The sequence below is a fragment of the Entelurus aequoreus genome, linkage group LG20 (genome assembly GCF_033978785.1).
Source record: "Entelurus aequoreus isolate RoL-2023_Sb linkage group LG20, RoL_Eaeq_v1.1, whole genome shotgun sequence".
Lineage (NCBI taxonomy): Eukaryota > Metazoa > Chordata > Actinopteri > Syngnathiformes > Syngnathidae > Entelurus > Entelurus aequoreus.
The window spans coordinates 17,371,903-17,388,255 of record NC_084750.1 but is presented as its reverse complement, the minus strand read 5'-3'; the positions used below and the strand labels follow the sequence as shown (position 1 = coordinate 17,388,255).

The 16,353-nt window shown below is 36.3% G+C and overlaps 1 protein-coding gene across 2 annotated transcripts in view; it reads left to right on the top strand.

Moving 5' to 3' along the window:
* LOC133635973 (copine-4-like) overlaps positions 1 to 16,353 on the top strand; it is a 98,361-nt gene that overhangs the window by 35,902 nt on the left and 46,106 nt on the right. For both annotated transcript variants that reach the window (XM_062029513.1, XM_062029514.1), the window contains exons 4-7: positions 6,266 to 6,337; positions 11,082 to 11,156; positions 11,563 to 11,646; positions 11,738 to 11,827. In XM_062029513.1, the coding sequence (XP_061885497.1) occupies positions 6,266 to 6,337; positions 11,082 to 11,156; positions 11,563 to 11,646; positions 11,738 to 11,827 (321 nt within the window). The remainder of the gene's footprint in view (positions 1 to 6,265; positions 6,338 to 11,081; positions 11,157 to 11,562; positions 11,647 to 11,737; positions 11,828 to 16,353) is intronic.

Genomic DNA, 16,353 nt, shown 5'->3' with positions numbered 1-16,353 from the left:
CCCCCGTGGCAAGCAGCGTGGCTGCACCTGTAAACACTCTCTCTCTCTCTCTCTCTCTCTCTCTTTGCGGCGAGCTCCTCACGTGGCACGTACCTCCCGATGACGTAGCACACAAACAGTGCAGTATGCGCAAAGTTTTACTTCTGCCACCAATTGTAGCGTCCAGAAGAAGTGCACATCAAGTCTGACGCTCTTTTTAAACTTTTATTGAGCAAGCTATACTAACACAGCTCAACATATCTCGTTCCTTCCACACGCACGTCTCCTCACTCATTTACGCAACTCAAGAAGACAACATCTACTTCAGCAGGTCGTTACACTATATTCTTTAAACACAGCAACGTGTGTACCACAAATAAGCACACAGCTTTACCTTTACTTGTCTTGTTGAAAACACGCCATTCGTCATCAACTTTTCTCTTTTTAGTCGCTGTGCGCCTTCCCTCACAGGACATACGCACATATAACACTTTTCAAAATAAAAGCAGCACAGTTGTATTGCACGCACGACAAAGATGTTTTTTTAAATTTATTTTGTAATTTGAGATTGCCGCTGCGCGCACGAGCATACGTCCACACGGAAGTAATACAAATAACGCTTTTCAAAACAAAAGCAGCACCGTTGTATTGCACACTCGAAATAGATGCTTTTTAAAATTTATTTTGTAATTTATAATTGGCCTCACGCGGGCCGGACAGGGACGTACAAAGGGCCGGATGCGGCCCGCGGGCCGCACAATGCCCAGGTCTGCCGTAGGAGGATACAATAGCTCACCGGCGTCACAATGTAAACAAATGCCATGGGTGGATCTACACCTGACATCCACTGTAATGATACCAAGTACAAGAGCGTATCTAGTCGATACTACTATGATTACATCGATATTTTTTATCGTCACAAAATCTTTTTTCCTTTTTCTAAATACATATTATGTTTATAAACTCAGGAAATATGTCCCTGGACACATGAGGACTTTGAATATGACCAATGTATGATCCTGTAACTACTTGGTATCGGTTTGATACCTACATTTGTGGTATCATCCAAAACTAATGTAAATGGTAAATGGTTGTACTTGTATAGCGCTTTTCTACCCCTTTTTTAAGGAGCCCAAAGCGCTTTGACAGTATTTCCACATTCACACACACATTCACACACTGATGGCGGGAGCTGCCATACAAGGCGCTAACCAAGACCCATCAGGAGCAAGGGTGAAGTGTCTTGCCCAAGGACACAACGGACGTGACTAGGATGGTAGAAGGTTGGGATTGAACCAGTAACCCTCAGATTGCTGGCACGGCCACTCTCCCAACTTCGCCACGTCGTCCCAAAATACGTAACGTATCAAACAACAGAAGAATAAGTGATTATTACATTTTAACAGAAGTGTAGATAGAACATGTTGAAACATAAAATAAGCAGATATTAACAGTAAATGAACAATCAATCAATCAATCAATGTTTATTTATATAGCCCCAAATCACAAGCGTTTCAAAGGGCTGCACAAGCCACAACGACATCCTCGGTACAGAGCCCACATACGGGCTACAAGTGGATTAATAATACATTTTTACAGCTTGTCCCTTATAATGTTGACAAAATAATAGGTAGATAAATGACACAATTTGTTACTGCATACTGGATGCTTTTAAAAAATGCTTAAAAAACCTTCTTTTAAAAAAAGCCTTTTTTAAAAAAAAGGCTTAAAAACCCTTCTTTTAAAAAAAGCCTTTTTTTTTTTAGATAGTTCTAGTTCTTATTTTATTTGTTTTTTATTATCTTTTTTTTTTAATACACTGTAGCACTTTGAGGTTGTTTGCTCAATGTAAAGTGCTTTTTACAAATAAAATCTATTATTATTATTATTATTATTGCATACGTCAATACATCAGCCTTTGTTTGTTTACTTACTATTAATGTTGAAACAGAAAATAAACAGATATTAACAGTAAATGAACAAGTGGATTAATAACCAATTTTTACAGCTTGTCCTTAATAATGTTGACAAAATAATAGGTGTATAAATGACACAATATGTTACTGCATACGTCAGCAGACTAATTAGGAGTCTTTGTTTGTTTACCTACTGCTAAAAGACAAGTTGTCTAGTATGTTCACTATTTTATTTAAGGACTAAGTTACAATAATAAACATATGTTTCATGTACTCTAAAAAAAGTTGTTAAAATAAAGCCAATAATGCCATTTTTGTGGTCCACTTTATTTAGAAAAGTATCGAAAAGTATCGAAATACATTTTGGTACCGGTACCAAAATATTGGTATGGAGACAACTCTAGTGCAGTGTAACATTTAGTTTGATGTGTTGTGGGTTCCTCCACATCGAGAGGAGCCAGATGAGGTCGTTCGGGCCCGAACGTCTCCCTGGAGAGGTGTTTAGGGCGCGTCCACCAAAAAATTCATAAACACTCAAGTTCTGTCAAAGAAAACTTTTAAGTTTTCAAGAAAATTGGTATAAGGACTTTCCTTGGCTTCATGATGATGCAGTACGGAGGGGAGTGTTGTGCTTTTATTGCCAGGCAATTAACTAGGACAAACTCACACTGTTGTCTGTGAAATCAGAGCCCACTTTTATCACTTCTGGATTAAGAAATAGGAAAAAAAAAACTATTCAAAAATGTAAAGCACACGAACATAATCGTGTGCTGTCTCTGTGACTGCACAAGAAGTCAGCCTATAAATGCACACTAGTCCACTGCTTTGGCAAGTCAACAAAAAGACAACAGGTACTGTCTGGGGCAGGGGTCACCAACGCGGTGCCCGCGGGCACCAGGTCGCCCGTAAGGACCAGATGAGTCGCCCGCGGGCCTGTTCTAAAAAAAAAACAAATAATAAAAAAATAAAAAATAAAAAATAATTTTATTTTTATTTTTATTTTTTTAAAATTAAATCCACATAGAAAAAACACAAGATACACTTTCAATCAGTGCATCAACCCAAACAACCTCCCCCATGCACACTCATCCACACCCACTCACACAAAAGGGGTTATTTCTTTCTGCTACCAATATTCTGGTTTCCACAACATAGACAACACATCTGCAAGGGACACAGTCCCTGAAGCACACATGATTGTATAGGCTGCTGGTCCACTAACATTTTCATTAATTACTATTTTTTATGTAATTATTTTTATATTGTTTTACTTTCTTTTTTATCCAAGAAAATATTTTTTATTTATTTATCTTATTTTATTTTATTTTTAAAAAAAAGGGCCTTATCTTCAACAGACCAGGTTGTCAATGAAATTCGATTTGTTTAAAGGGTTTTTTAAACCAGGCCCAGTCCAGATAATGTCCAAGTCGGACTCAGCAACACACACCTTCATTCATGTACACAGAAAAAAATTAGGGATCACAACAGATTGCATATAATTTATAAACAAAATTACATTTTCAAAATAAGCATTTATGTACAGTCCAGATTATGTCCAGGTCACTCAAATTAGGGAACACAACAACAGATATCATATAATCTATAAACATAATTATACTTTCAAAATAAGCCTTTGAGGACTTCTCATCTTTTTTTAAATGTTTTTTGGCATCATTATCGTTTTCAACCATGTAACTTTCTAAAGTTAGAAAATACTGAATAAATGTTTTAAAGAAAGTAATACTAAGTGAATATCTGTTTTTGGCCTTAAAAATAAACATTTTACCGAGTACTATAATTAAATTGACTAAATCATGATTGTCAATGAACTCTCCTAAAATAACAGAAACCACATGAAGCTTCATAAACAAACCAATCCTTAAACACATTTTTTCAACTTCCACCCAAAACAAAGACACAATATGACAATATCAAAACAAATGCAGGGTGGATTCAGGCTCCTGACAACAAAATCGGCAATCATCTGACTCTGTCATATCCCATAATTTTAACATTTTCCCTGTGGGTAAGAAGTTATAAATAATTTTAATTTGAAAATAACGATTTTGCACATCGATGGTGGTTTTATAGATTAGTTTGAATATGGCATCCCATGGCAACGGGCAGTCAAAAAAGTCCTCCCATTTTCCATTTGTGTTGTATGAGGCAGCCTTCAAAGATTTCTTTATTGAATAGAAATTATATATTTTTCTATTTATTTTAGTTCTTTTTTGCCAACTAGAATTTCTTATTAGAGGTTTACAAACTAATAATTTGGTAGTTCCATAATTAATTATTTGTTTCCATCTTTTCCCAATTACTCCAGTTAGTTGATAAAATGAAAAGCTTGAGCAAGCATCACCATACATAGCTCTAAATTCATCATACTTCATAATTTTACCATTCTCATTGATAATATCATTGACAAAAATGATTCCTCTTTCAAACATATTTTTCCAAAAGAAAGGCTTTCCATCTATTACAATATTAGAGTTCATCCATATTAACTGCTGCAAAATATCGTCTCTTTTTTCTGGCACATAAAATTGAAAACACCACTATGAGTGGATTGTTTCCTTTATGAACCCCGCCATGTTTCCCAGCAGACTCTCTGGGAGGGGATCACTTGTAAAAAAGGATACAATTTCTTTTGATACAGTACATGTTTTTTGTCCAACAGGACATTTGTGTACCACTCAATGTTTAAATACATCTTTGGAACAATTGATGCTTTTAAAGACAGACACATAGCTTCAAGGTTGAGAAGTTTCAGGCCCCCATATTCATACTCTTTGTACAAAACCTTTCTTTTAATCTTTTCTGGTTTGCCGTTCCAGACAAAATCGAAGACCCTCCGCTCATAAATCTTAAAAAAGTTTTGTGATGGAGCTGGTAATGACAAAAATAAATAAATAAATTGAGGAATAATTAACGAGTTGGCAATATACATTTTACCATACAAGGTTAGGGATTTCCCTTTCCATAAATGCATAATTTTGTCCAGCTTTCTTAGTCGATTATCATAATTTACTGAGCCTAGATCTTCCAGATTTTCTGGGACAACAACACCAAGTATGTTAACTGGTCCATCTGTCCACAAAACAGGCACTTTGCATTCCATTCGAAAGGACGTTCCCTTTAGATTTCCGATCCTTAACATTTTACATTTATCATAATTAAGCTTAAGGCCAGATTGCTGTGAAAATATGTCCAAAAGATTAAGAAGGTTCCGCAAACAATGAGGAAAAATCTTATCTTTGTGAATCAGCCTTTTCTGACATGAACTTAATCAAGAACAAACACAGAACACGCCTCACTGATGCACATCTGCAAGACTCACTCAGAGTTGCAGTGTCAAGTTACACACCAGAGTACAACACACTAGTTAACAGCATGCAATGCCAGGCTTCCCACTAACTGACAAAGAAACAGATAACAGATTTGGTGTCCAGTTCAAAGTGTGACATGATTTAAAAATTTGAGAGTTTACTTTTGTATTTTACATGAGTTATTATTTGTACAAACATGGTGCAAAGTAATTCATGATTTGTTAAAAAATGTTAGTGGCTAGCTAGTTAAAATGGGATATTGTGATTTCACATGACTGTCTTAGAAGTGATCATTTGAAAATGTTCAATTTGAAAAATGTGCACTCAGAGAAAATATAAAAATAAAGTGTTGCATATTGATATTTATCTGTTTCTATAAATATTTATTGTGAGAAATCATTAAGATGATCAGTGTTTCCACAAAGATAAATATCATTAATTATTAATAATAACAGAGTTGAAGGTAAATTGAGCAAATTGGCTACTTCTGGCAATTTATTTAAGTGTGTATCTAACTGGTAGCCCTTCGCATTAATCAGTACCCAAGAAGTAGCCCTTGGTTTCAAAAAGGTTGGTGACCCCTGGTCTGGGGAAATGCGTGCGTGATTGTGAATGTGTGTGTGCGTATGTATGTGTGTGTGTGTGTGTGTGCACGCGTGCTTTAAACATGAATATGTGACGGCCACCACAAAATGAATAGCCGTGTTTCAGGCTATCGTCATCTCCAGGGACTCAGTGGCTTAGTGGTTAGAGTGTCCGCCCTGAGATGGGTAGGTCGTGAGTTCAAACCCCGGCCGAGTCATACCAAAGACTATAAAAATGGGAGCCATTACCTCCCTGCTTGGCACACAAGGGTTGGAATTGGGGGTTAAATCACCAAAACATATTCCCGGGCGGGGCCACTGCTGCTGCTCACTGCTCCCCTCACCTCCCAGGGGGTGAACAAGGGGATGGGTCAAATACAGAGGACAAATTTCACCACACCTAGTGTGTTCCTATCCATCTACATAATCCTGATTAGTTTTTTGTTTTTTATTTCAGATTGTCTCACAGAGGAAACTGTCCAAAGCTCTCCTCAAACAAGGAAACACTGCGGGGAAGTCTTCCATAATGGTATGACGCTGTGATCGCAATCAATCTTGCTGACATCACACATCACACACACACACACACACACACACTGGTTATCATTTGGAATGAGGACCAAGTTTTTGATCATGACTTGTGGGGACCAGCCTTTCTACAGGTTGTGGAGGCATTAAAAAATGGTGTAAAATGTGCACTGCCCAGTTAGCTCATACACGTCTTTAAATCTCTGGGTTGATGAAGTAATGTGCTGATCATTCTTACTGGGGACCCTGGGGAAAAAGAGTTAATATGGTTCATGGGGACCACATTTAAATAATTTTGCATAATTCACACAAATTTGTACGTGACTACTGAGGACTATTTAAAAAAAAAAAAAAAAAAAGTTCAAAGTAAATATGACATGATGGTCAGAATACAGCACTACAGCTGTCCTCTTATAGGAAGTTTCACCACTTAAATGTTCAAGCAAATCCTGCATTTTCTGTGACATGACTGAAAACTGCTATTTAGCAGTAATGAAGTTGTCTGCAACTCCAACTACCATATATAGAAGGATGGAACATTCTGAATGTCAATCATACTTTAAGGCAGGGGTCACCAACGCGGTGCCCGTGGGCACCAGGTAGCCCGTAAGGACCAGATGAGTAGCCCGCCGGCCTGTTCTAAAAATAGCTCAAATAGCAGCACTTACCAGTGAGCTGCCTCTATTTTTTAAATTGTATTTATTTACTAGCAAGCTGGTTTCGCTTTGCCCAACATTTTTAATTCTAAGAGAGACAAAACTCAAATAGAATTTGAAAATCCAAGAAAATATTTTAAAGACTTGGTCTTCACTTGTTTAAATAAATTATTTCTTTTTTTTTTTTTACTTTGCTTCTTATAACTTTCAGAAAGACAATTTTGGAGAAAAAATACAACCTTAAAAATGATTTTAGGATTTTTAAACACATATACCTTTTTACCTTTTAAATTCCTTCCTCTTCTTTCCTGACAATTTAAATCAATGTTCAAGTAAATTTATTTTTTTTATTGTAAAGAATAATAAATACATTTTAATTTAATTCTTCATTTTAGCTTCTGTTTTTTCGACGAAGAATATTTGTGAAATATTTCTTATTATGATTCAAATTCAAAAAAATTATTCTGCCAAATCTAGAATATCTGTAGAATCAAATTTAAATCTTATTTCAAGGTCTTTTGAATTTCTTTTAAAATTTTTGTTCTGGAAAATCTAGAAGAAATAATGATTTGTCTTTGTTAGAAATATAGCTTGGTCCAATTTGTTATATATTCTAACAAAGTGTAGATTGGATTTTAACCTATTTAAAACATGTCATCAAAATTCTAAAATTATTCTTAATAAGGAAAAATTACTAATGATGTTCCATAAATTCTTTTTTTAAGTTTTTCTCTTCTTTTTTTCGGTTGAATTTTGAATTTTAAAGAGTCGATAATTGAAGATAAACTATGCTTCAAAATTTAATTGTCATTTTTTTCGTGTTTTCTTCTCTTTTAAACCGTTCAATTAAGTGTAAATATCATTCATTATTAATAATAACATAGAGTTAAAGGTAAATTGAGCAAATTGGCTATTTCTGGCAATTTATTTAAGTGTGTATCAAACTGGTAGCCCTTCGCATTAATCAGTACCCAAGAAGTAGCTCTTGGTTTCAAAAAGGTTGGTGACCCCTGCTTTAAGGTAATAATGTTTTATAATCATGCTGTATGAAAATGTCATCCTAAGGAACACTAAACCAGATTTTGTTTTTGGAAAAATATATTAGTTTTAACTAAGGATGGATACCATATAGAATCACAGTACTATTAATGCCAGGATAACAAATGTTTCACTTTTCAAGAAAATTAATTTTTGTCTTTTACCAATATTTGAAACACGTAAACAAAGTAACCCAAATTTCCCTGTTGTGGGATCAATAAAGGATTATCTTATCTTACCTTAAACCACATAAATAAAATAGAAATTCATTACTCATCACTCAGGCTATCATTTGAAGTTGTCTGCAACTCCAACTACCATATATAGAAGGATGGAACATTCTGAATGTGAATCATACTTTAAGGTAATAATGTACAAATGTAATAAAAATCACATAGGCATCTTCAGAATGGATCTGACTATCATTTAAAAACATTTCCCTTTAGGGGACATGTTTTTTTGTCCCCATACCGTATGAGGTCCCCTAAAGGTGACTGTGTAAACAGAGCCATGTCCCCATTAAGTAAGCATTGCCAGAACACACACACACACACACACTCACACACACACACACACACACACACACACACACACACACACACACACACACACACACACACACACACACACACACACACACACACACACATTCTTGCATTTGTTCCCTTCTTGAGACCTCCGAAAAATGCCTACCTCTTTAGGACCACCCTTTCTAGATATATAAAGATTTTTTTTACAACATTAATAATATATACATACTATGCAAATATAAAAAAGGCAAGCTTTTAGTTAATTGTTTATTTTTTACATTTTTTGTTTGTAATTTTTTTTTAATCTTCATTATTTACTTCAAGTTATTACAGTATGTCTCTATATACATATTTATTTAATTTTTTTGTTTAATTAATTTTGGGCAAAGGGGGCACATTTCAATTCCTTACACACACTTGTTATTACATATGTTGGCCAGAGGGGGAGCACTTCAAATTTTTACACACACTTGTTATTTCATATGTTGACCAGAGTGGGGAGCCCTTTTAACAGCGACACACAGTGAAATTAAAAAATCCCTCCTTTTTGGGACCACCCTCATTGTGATAGATTTCACCACCAGGGGTGCAAATGAGATCTCTATTTTTTTATAATGTCCTTAAGGCCGATGACAAAGGAGTCACGGACCACAGGTGGCCCCTGTGCCGCACTTTGGGCAACCCAGCTGTAGAAGCTAAAAGCCGGTAGGTCGTGAGTTCAAAACCCCGGCCGAGTCATACCAAAGACTATAAAAATGGGAGCCATTACCTCCCTGCTTGGCACTCAGCATCAAGGATTGGAATTGGGGGTTAAATCACCAAAATGATTCCCGGGCGTGGCCACCGCTGCTGCTCACTGCTCCCCTCCCCTCCCAGGGGGTGAACAAGGGTGATGGGTCAAATGCAGAGGTTCATTTCACCACACCTAGTGTGTGTGTGACAATCATTGGTACTTTTTTTTTTTAATGGCCACTATAGTCTTAGTAGCGTAGTGCATTTGTTCATCCTATGGTCACATATGGGACGCGGGTTGTCTTACGTCAGCACCGGAAGTCGTAAAATCAGCTGTTCACATGGCGGGTTTTTTCGGGGATGAATAGGAAAGTCCTTTTTTAGCTGCCGTCTTGTTTTATCATATATTGCTGCCTTTGAACCTGTCAATGTTTACTTTTGTATGCACATTAAATCAACACAAAAATCTTGACTTTGGAGCAATGTTCACAGACTCAAGCATTTGGCTCTCTATTAGATGCAATGGTTTTCCGTACTGGGACCAGGATTACGGTCCTGACTTGTTCATATGGAAGGTACTTTTCCTTGTTTATGTCTCTAGAATGGTAGAACTTGAACACACACACCTTATAATGCAGCTTGGTTACACTGCAAAAACTGAAATGTAAGTAAGATGAAATATCTCAAATAAGGGTGATATTTGCTTATTTTCTGTCTGATAAAATAATTCTTCTCACTAAGCACATTTTATGTTAGAGTGTTTTACTTGTTTTAAGGGTTTTGGTCCTAAATGATCTCAGTAAGACATTACAGCTTGTTGCTGAGATTTGATGACTTATATTGAGTAAAACATGCTTAAAACTAGAATATAAAGTGTTGCAAAGCTGTGTCATCAACACTCACAAGTATAAAACTACTTTTTCAAAGTAATCATTTCTTATTTCAAGCATGAAAAAAAAAATCATGATTTTGACACAATTGTGTCTCATAATTAAAACGGATGACAGCCAAATGGACTTTGCTGGTTTATTTTCAATGAAACAATAGAAAATATGTACTCATATAGTAGTACAGTTTGCACAGTACAGTAAACTGACAGTTAATATTTAAATATTTAACATTTGAAACAATTTTGAACAGAAATAGTTCATGCACATTCAGATACATTCTTCAAAATTACAATTAAAAAAATTTGGGCCGGGGGCCGGGCTGTATATATGCGCACTAATTGACTGAAAGAGCACGCACTTGGTGCGATGATGTCATGTTATCCATGGAAAAATGCATTTTTAGACCGTATGATTTGCCTGAGCGGCTAGGAGACCCCGAGAGTAACAAGATGTTGCCTTGTTGCCTTTCCATTAAGAACAATAAATTAGTTTTTAGTATAAGTTTGTTGGTTTCAAGAAATGTATATCATTATGTCAAGATAATGGCTCTAGCATTTACTTCATTTGAGAATATTTTTCAACATAATGAGCAAAAAGGTGTCTTTTTTTTCTACCAAGAAAAGTGCACTTGTTATTAGTGAGAATATACTTATCTTAAGGTATTTTTGGGTTCATTGAAGTAAGCTAATTTTACTTGTTTTGGAAAGTCTTGACAAGCCAAATTTTCTTGTTCTATTGGCAGATAATTTTGCTTAGTTCAAATAAAATACCCCTCATTTTTGTATTTTTTGTTCTTCTTTTTGAACACTGACTTTTTGCAGTGTGAGATCCACGCTTCATTTTAATCTCATTTTCTCTCATTTCGTTCCACTTCCTCGCCGTCTCTCCCTACCCAAAAGGTGACAGCGGAGGAGCTGTCTGGTAATGACGACTACGTGGAACTCTCTTTCAGCGCTCGTAAACTGGACGACAAGGTTGGTACGCTTTGAAGGACTCACTTGTTTGTGTCAGGTGCGTGTGGCTGTGAGGTGGGTGGGTTGTCCTGCACAAATCATGGAAATTAAACGTGGCATGAAAGGAGGCCCACTGAGATAGTGGGGTACCCCAAATGACACGCGCTATCTCTCCCGCAAAGATAAGCATGTTAATTTTGCCACGTGCACAGCCATGAATGACTAATCCAAACAGGTTGCGCCTTAGGGGGGCTGTGGATGTAAGCAAGGGAGAGGTGGACCATTTAGGGAGGGGACACATACGGGGGGGGGGGGGGGGGAAACAAAGGGCGAAATAATGATTCCTTTTAGACTTGGGGGAATGATTTATGGCGGTGAAAAGAAGAAGACGAATCCCCTCACATGTGGTTCATTTACCCTTTTGAAGGATTTCTTCAGCAAGTCCGATCCGTTCCTGGAGATTTTCAGAATAAATGACGACGGGAGCGAGTCTCTTGTTCACCGAACGGAGGTAATTGCCCGCTCAAATGATAGAAGATGGAGTTAATGGCTGTGGTGAGCATTAAGAGTCTTGTTTGTGTGTTTTTATTGGCTTTGTTCAGACGGTCATGAACAACTTGAGCCCCGTATGGAAATCGTTCAAAGTTTCCTTCAACACGCTCTGCAGCGGCGACCATGAACGGGAGCTAAAGGTGAGTCTGCGACCTCTTGCTATTTATAGCAGGTTGTCATTTTGGGTATTCTGAGGAGACACTTTTTTTCTGCTTTGCTTCGTTTGATGAAATTTCATGCACATGAGGCAATACGGACACAATGGTTGGGCAGACTACAACATTGGGGAACAGTATCAAACAACTTTAACTTTTGTTTCATCTGACCATGAATCTACCATCAATTAATTAACATGGACCCCGATTTAAACAAGTTGAAAAACGTATAGGGGTGTTACCATTTAGTGGTCAATTGTACGGAATATGTACTGTACTGTGCAATCTACTAATAAAAGTCTCAATCAATCAATCAATGACATCACGTGGACAAAGATAGGACCTTTGAGTCGTGTACCTACAAAAATAGCTAAAAAGCCAACATGCTAACAGTAAGCCGACGCCAAGTACCAAAATGTATGTTCCGGGGTGTATACCTGTAAAAATAACGATAAAAGCTAGCATGTTAACGTTAGCATAATATTATTGGGATGCATTTCAATCCTGGAACGGTTTGAAATAAAACCAAAAATAGGAGCTAACAATTAGCATGTGCAGTGTTTCCCATAAACTGCCAAGATACCTGTGGCGGTGGGGGCGTGGCTATGGGCGTGGTTACCATGACATCATCGAGTAATTTGCATAATTTACTACCCTGATTTGATTTTCTCTAAAAAGGCTCAAAAAATGTATACTTACTAATTAATAATAACAGTTTTGTTTTAAACATCCATCCATCCATTTTACAATATAATTACAACACTTTATGTACATATTTATATACAGATTTGAACAATAAGTTATTCACTGAAATACATTTATTAATTGTGGTTCTTACAAAAAATATATCTTATAAAATATAAAAGCTAAAATGTCTCAAAGCTCTGCCCTTTTAATTAGTGCATACTAAATAATTTAACTTTAGCCTACTACTACAACCATATTATTTACCAGCAACATAAAGTGAAACAGAGGCAGAGGTGTCCTACCACAGTCAGTAACAAATAAACAGAAAACAGTAGTGGTGGTAGATAGACACAGAGCTTCATCAAACATCTGATCCACTGAACAAAGAGCTCCAAAAATCTTGAACTTTAGACTGCCATCAGTTTTCCATGTGTTTCCTACTGCCTGCAGACTTTGCACCCTTTGTTATATACACATGTTGTGTTTCTAATATAAATACATTTAATAAAGTCAAATACAAATAAGGCAACAAGAGAAGTATCCTACACTTCTCTTTTGTAAAGTAAATCTGAACGGCCGATATGGGCATCTACATCAACTATATGATTTGCCTGAGAAGCTGGAGAGGACAAAAAAAAAAAAAAAAAAATTTAATTTAAAATTTTTTTTAAAATTTTTTTTTTTAAATTTGTGGCGGACGTAATTCTTTCGTGGCGGGCCGCCACAAATAAATGAATGTGTGGGAAACCCTGATGTGTCATGTACCAAATTATATGACTCTCAGGTGTATACCTACAAAAATAGCTAAAAAGCCAACATGCTAACAGTAAGCCTGCGTCAAGTACCAAAATGTATGTTCTGAGGTGCATACCTGTAAAAATAACGATAAAAGCTGGCATGTTAATGCTAGCATCCTTACATGCTAACAGTTAGTAGCATCCAGTGGCAAAATGTAATATGTGCACACAACATCCTATTAATGTCAACCTGAGTTGACTCCAGGTCATGTGGATAGTTTGCTGGTGTTATTCCAAGAGAAGTGTGAAGGCGCTCCAGTCGCTAAACTTTCACCTTTGCTTGCCAGGTGAGATTTGTGTAAATGAGTGTGAGAGCGGAGACTCGCACATGGACTCATTCTTCTCATGAATAAACATGAGCCAGGTCATTAAATATTCAGAGGCGTCTTAACTCTGCATGGATCCTGACAGCAGGAGGAAAGGCTACAGTGTTTCCTGGACGACCCGTTAGAAGAATCAGCTGTACAGTGCAAAATGACGGGGCACTGATTTCCATCTGGCAACCCTCTCCCCGGCCACTTGGCTGACCAATAGATACATCAAATATGCTATTCTACTTACTATTTTTGTTCCACCTTCTTCTTCGACACATCATTCCACTTTAAAAAGCTCATTCAGTATTTTTTACATTTTCCAAAAATTCCCAGATTTTCAGGAATTCCACAATTTTCAAACATTCATTTTTCCCACATTTACCAACTGATTAAAATAGTTTTAAAGTCAATTTTTCAGCATGCTAATGTTGGCAAGTTAGCATGCTAACAAAAGCTTGCTATGTTTTACGGTATTAACCTCAGAGTCATATATTTTGGTACTTGGCACACGTTACTTATTAACATGCTAACGTTAGCATGTAAGCCTGCTAGTTTTTCTGGTAAATTACCCTTCAGAGTCATATATTTTGTTACTTGACGCATGTTAGCTTTTTTTATTAATTATTTTTGTTAGCTATTTTCAAAGGTATACACATCCGAGTCATATGTTATGGTAGTTGACGCATGCTTACTGTAAGCATGTTAGCATTTTTCAGATATGTTTGAAGGTATACACCTCAGAGACAGACATATTTTGGATCTTGACGTATGCTTGCTGTTAGCATCTTAGCTTTTTTAGCTATTTTCAGGGGTATACAATTCAGTGTCATATGTTTTGGTACTTGACGCAGGCTTACTGTTAGCATGTTAACTTTTTAACTAGTTTTGTAGATACACACCTGAGAGTTGTATAATTTGGTACATGACACATGCTAATTGTTAGCTCCTATTTTTGGTTTTATTTCAAACCGTTCCAGGATCGAAATGCATCTCAACATTTTTATGCTAATGTTAGCATACATTTTTTTTCCTAGTATTCACCTCAGAGTTAAATATTTTGTCGATGCATGCTAACAGTTAGCATGTTAATGTTAGCATTCTAACTTTTTAGCTAATTTTGCTGGTATACAGTAAAATATGTTGTTCTAATGACCAATACATAAATGATATGTCCATTGTATTGCATAAAATATGCTATTCTACTTACTATTCCGGCCTATTTTTCTTCCACCTTCTTCTTCGACTCATCATTCCACTTTAAAAAGCTCATTCGTGACACGCATGCTACCATTTTTTTTAATTTTTTTTTTTAAATTCCCAGATTTTCAGGAATTCCAAAATTTTCAAACATCCATATTTCCCAACCGATTGAAATAGTTTCAAAGTCAATTTATAGCATGCTAATGTTAGCAAGTTAGCACGTTAGCATGCTAACAAAAGCTTGCAGCTTTTTTTTTTTTAAACCTATATTTTAGGGAATTAACCTCAAAGTCATATATTTTGGTACTTGGCACATGTTACCTATTAACATGCTAATTTAAGCATGTAAGCCTGTTAGCTTTTTTTTGGTAAATTACCATTTAGAGTCATATATTTTGTTATTTGACACATTCTTCCTGTTAGCATGCTAACTTTTTTATTTAATTTAATTTTTTAGCTATTTTTAAAAGGTATACACATCAGAGTCATATGTTATGCCATGTTAGCTTTTTTTTAGATATTTTTGAAGGTATACACCTCAAAGACATATTTTGGATATGCTACGTATGCTTGCTGTTAGCATCTTAGCAGGGGGTATACAATTCAGTGTCATATGTTTTGGTACTTGACACATGTTTACTGTTAGCATGCTAACAGTTAGTATGCCAGCCTTTTTGGCAAATTTTGCAGGTATGCACCTAAAACTCATATATTTTGGTACTTGAAGCATGCTCACTGTTAGCATACTAATGTTAGCATGTGATGATGCTAACATTAGCATGTAAATAACATTATATTGCTAGCTTCTTTTTTTGCAGGTATACACCGCACAGTTAGCATGTTAGCTTTCTTAAGCTATTTTTTAAGGTATACACCTCAAAGACTTATTTTGGATCTTGACGTATGCTTGCTGTTAGCATCTTAGCTTTTTTAGCTATTTTCAGGAATATACAATTCAGTGTCATATGTTTTGGTACTTAAAACATGCTTATGGTAACCATGCTAACTTCTATTTAGCTTTTTCTAAAGGTGTGCACCTCCGAGTCATATATTTTGGTATTCGGCACGTTTTCTGTTAGCATGTTAACTTTTATTTTTAGCTATTTTTGAAGGTATACACCTTCGAGTAAGGCTTTAGTGAAAGAAATAATAAATTGTCTTTTTTTGTTCATAGAGCTCTTAAGTCGCTCTCAGCAGCTTCAAGTGGAAATGAGGCAACACAATGAACACACACAAATTACTGTCAAGTGCACAAATACATTCACCCAAATAATGACACTAGGGGTACAGGCACTTGCCAGTGGAAAGTGGGAGATGGGGAAATAAGAGGATTACCGCTGGTTGATGTTTCTAATCAAGCGTAGTTGAATTGGTAGTGATTGCTAGTTGTTGAGGTTGACCTCAGCCACGTGGGTCACAGCTCTTCACCTAAATGACACTTGCGTGTGTGTGTGTGTGTGTGTGTGTGTGTGTGTGTGTGTGTGTGTGTGTTCGCCTGCATTGACCACGGCCT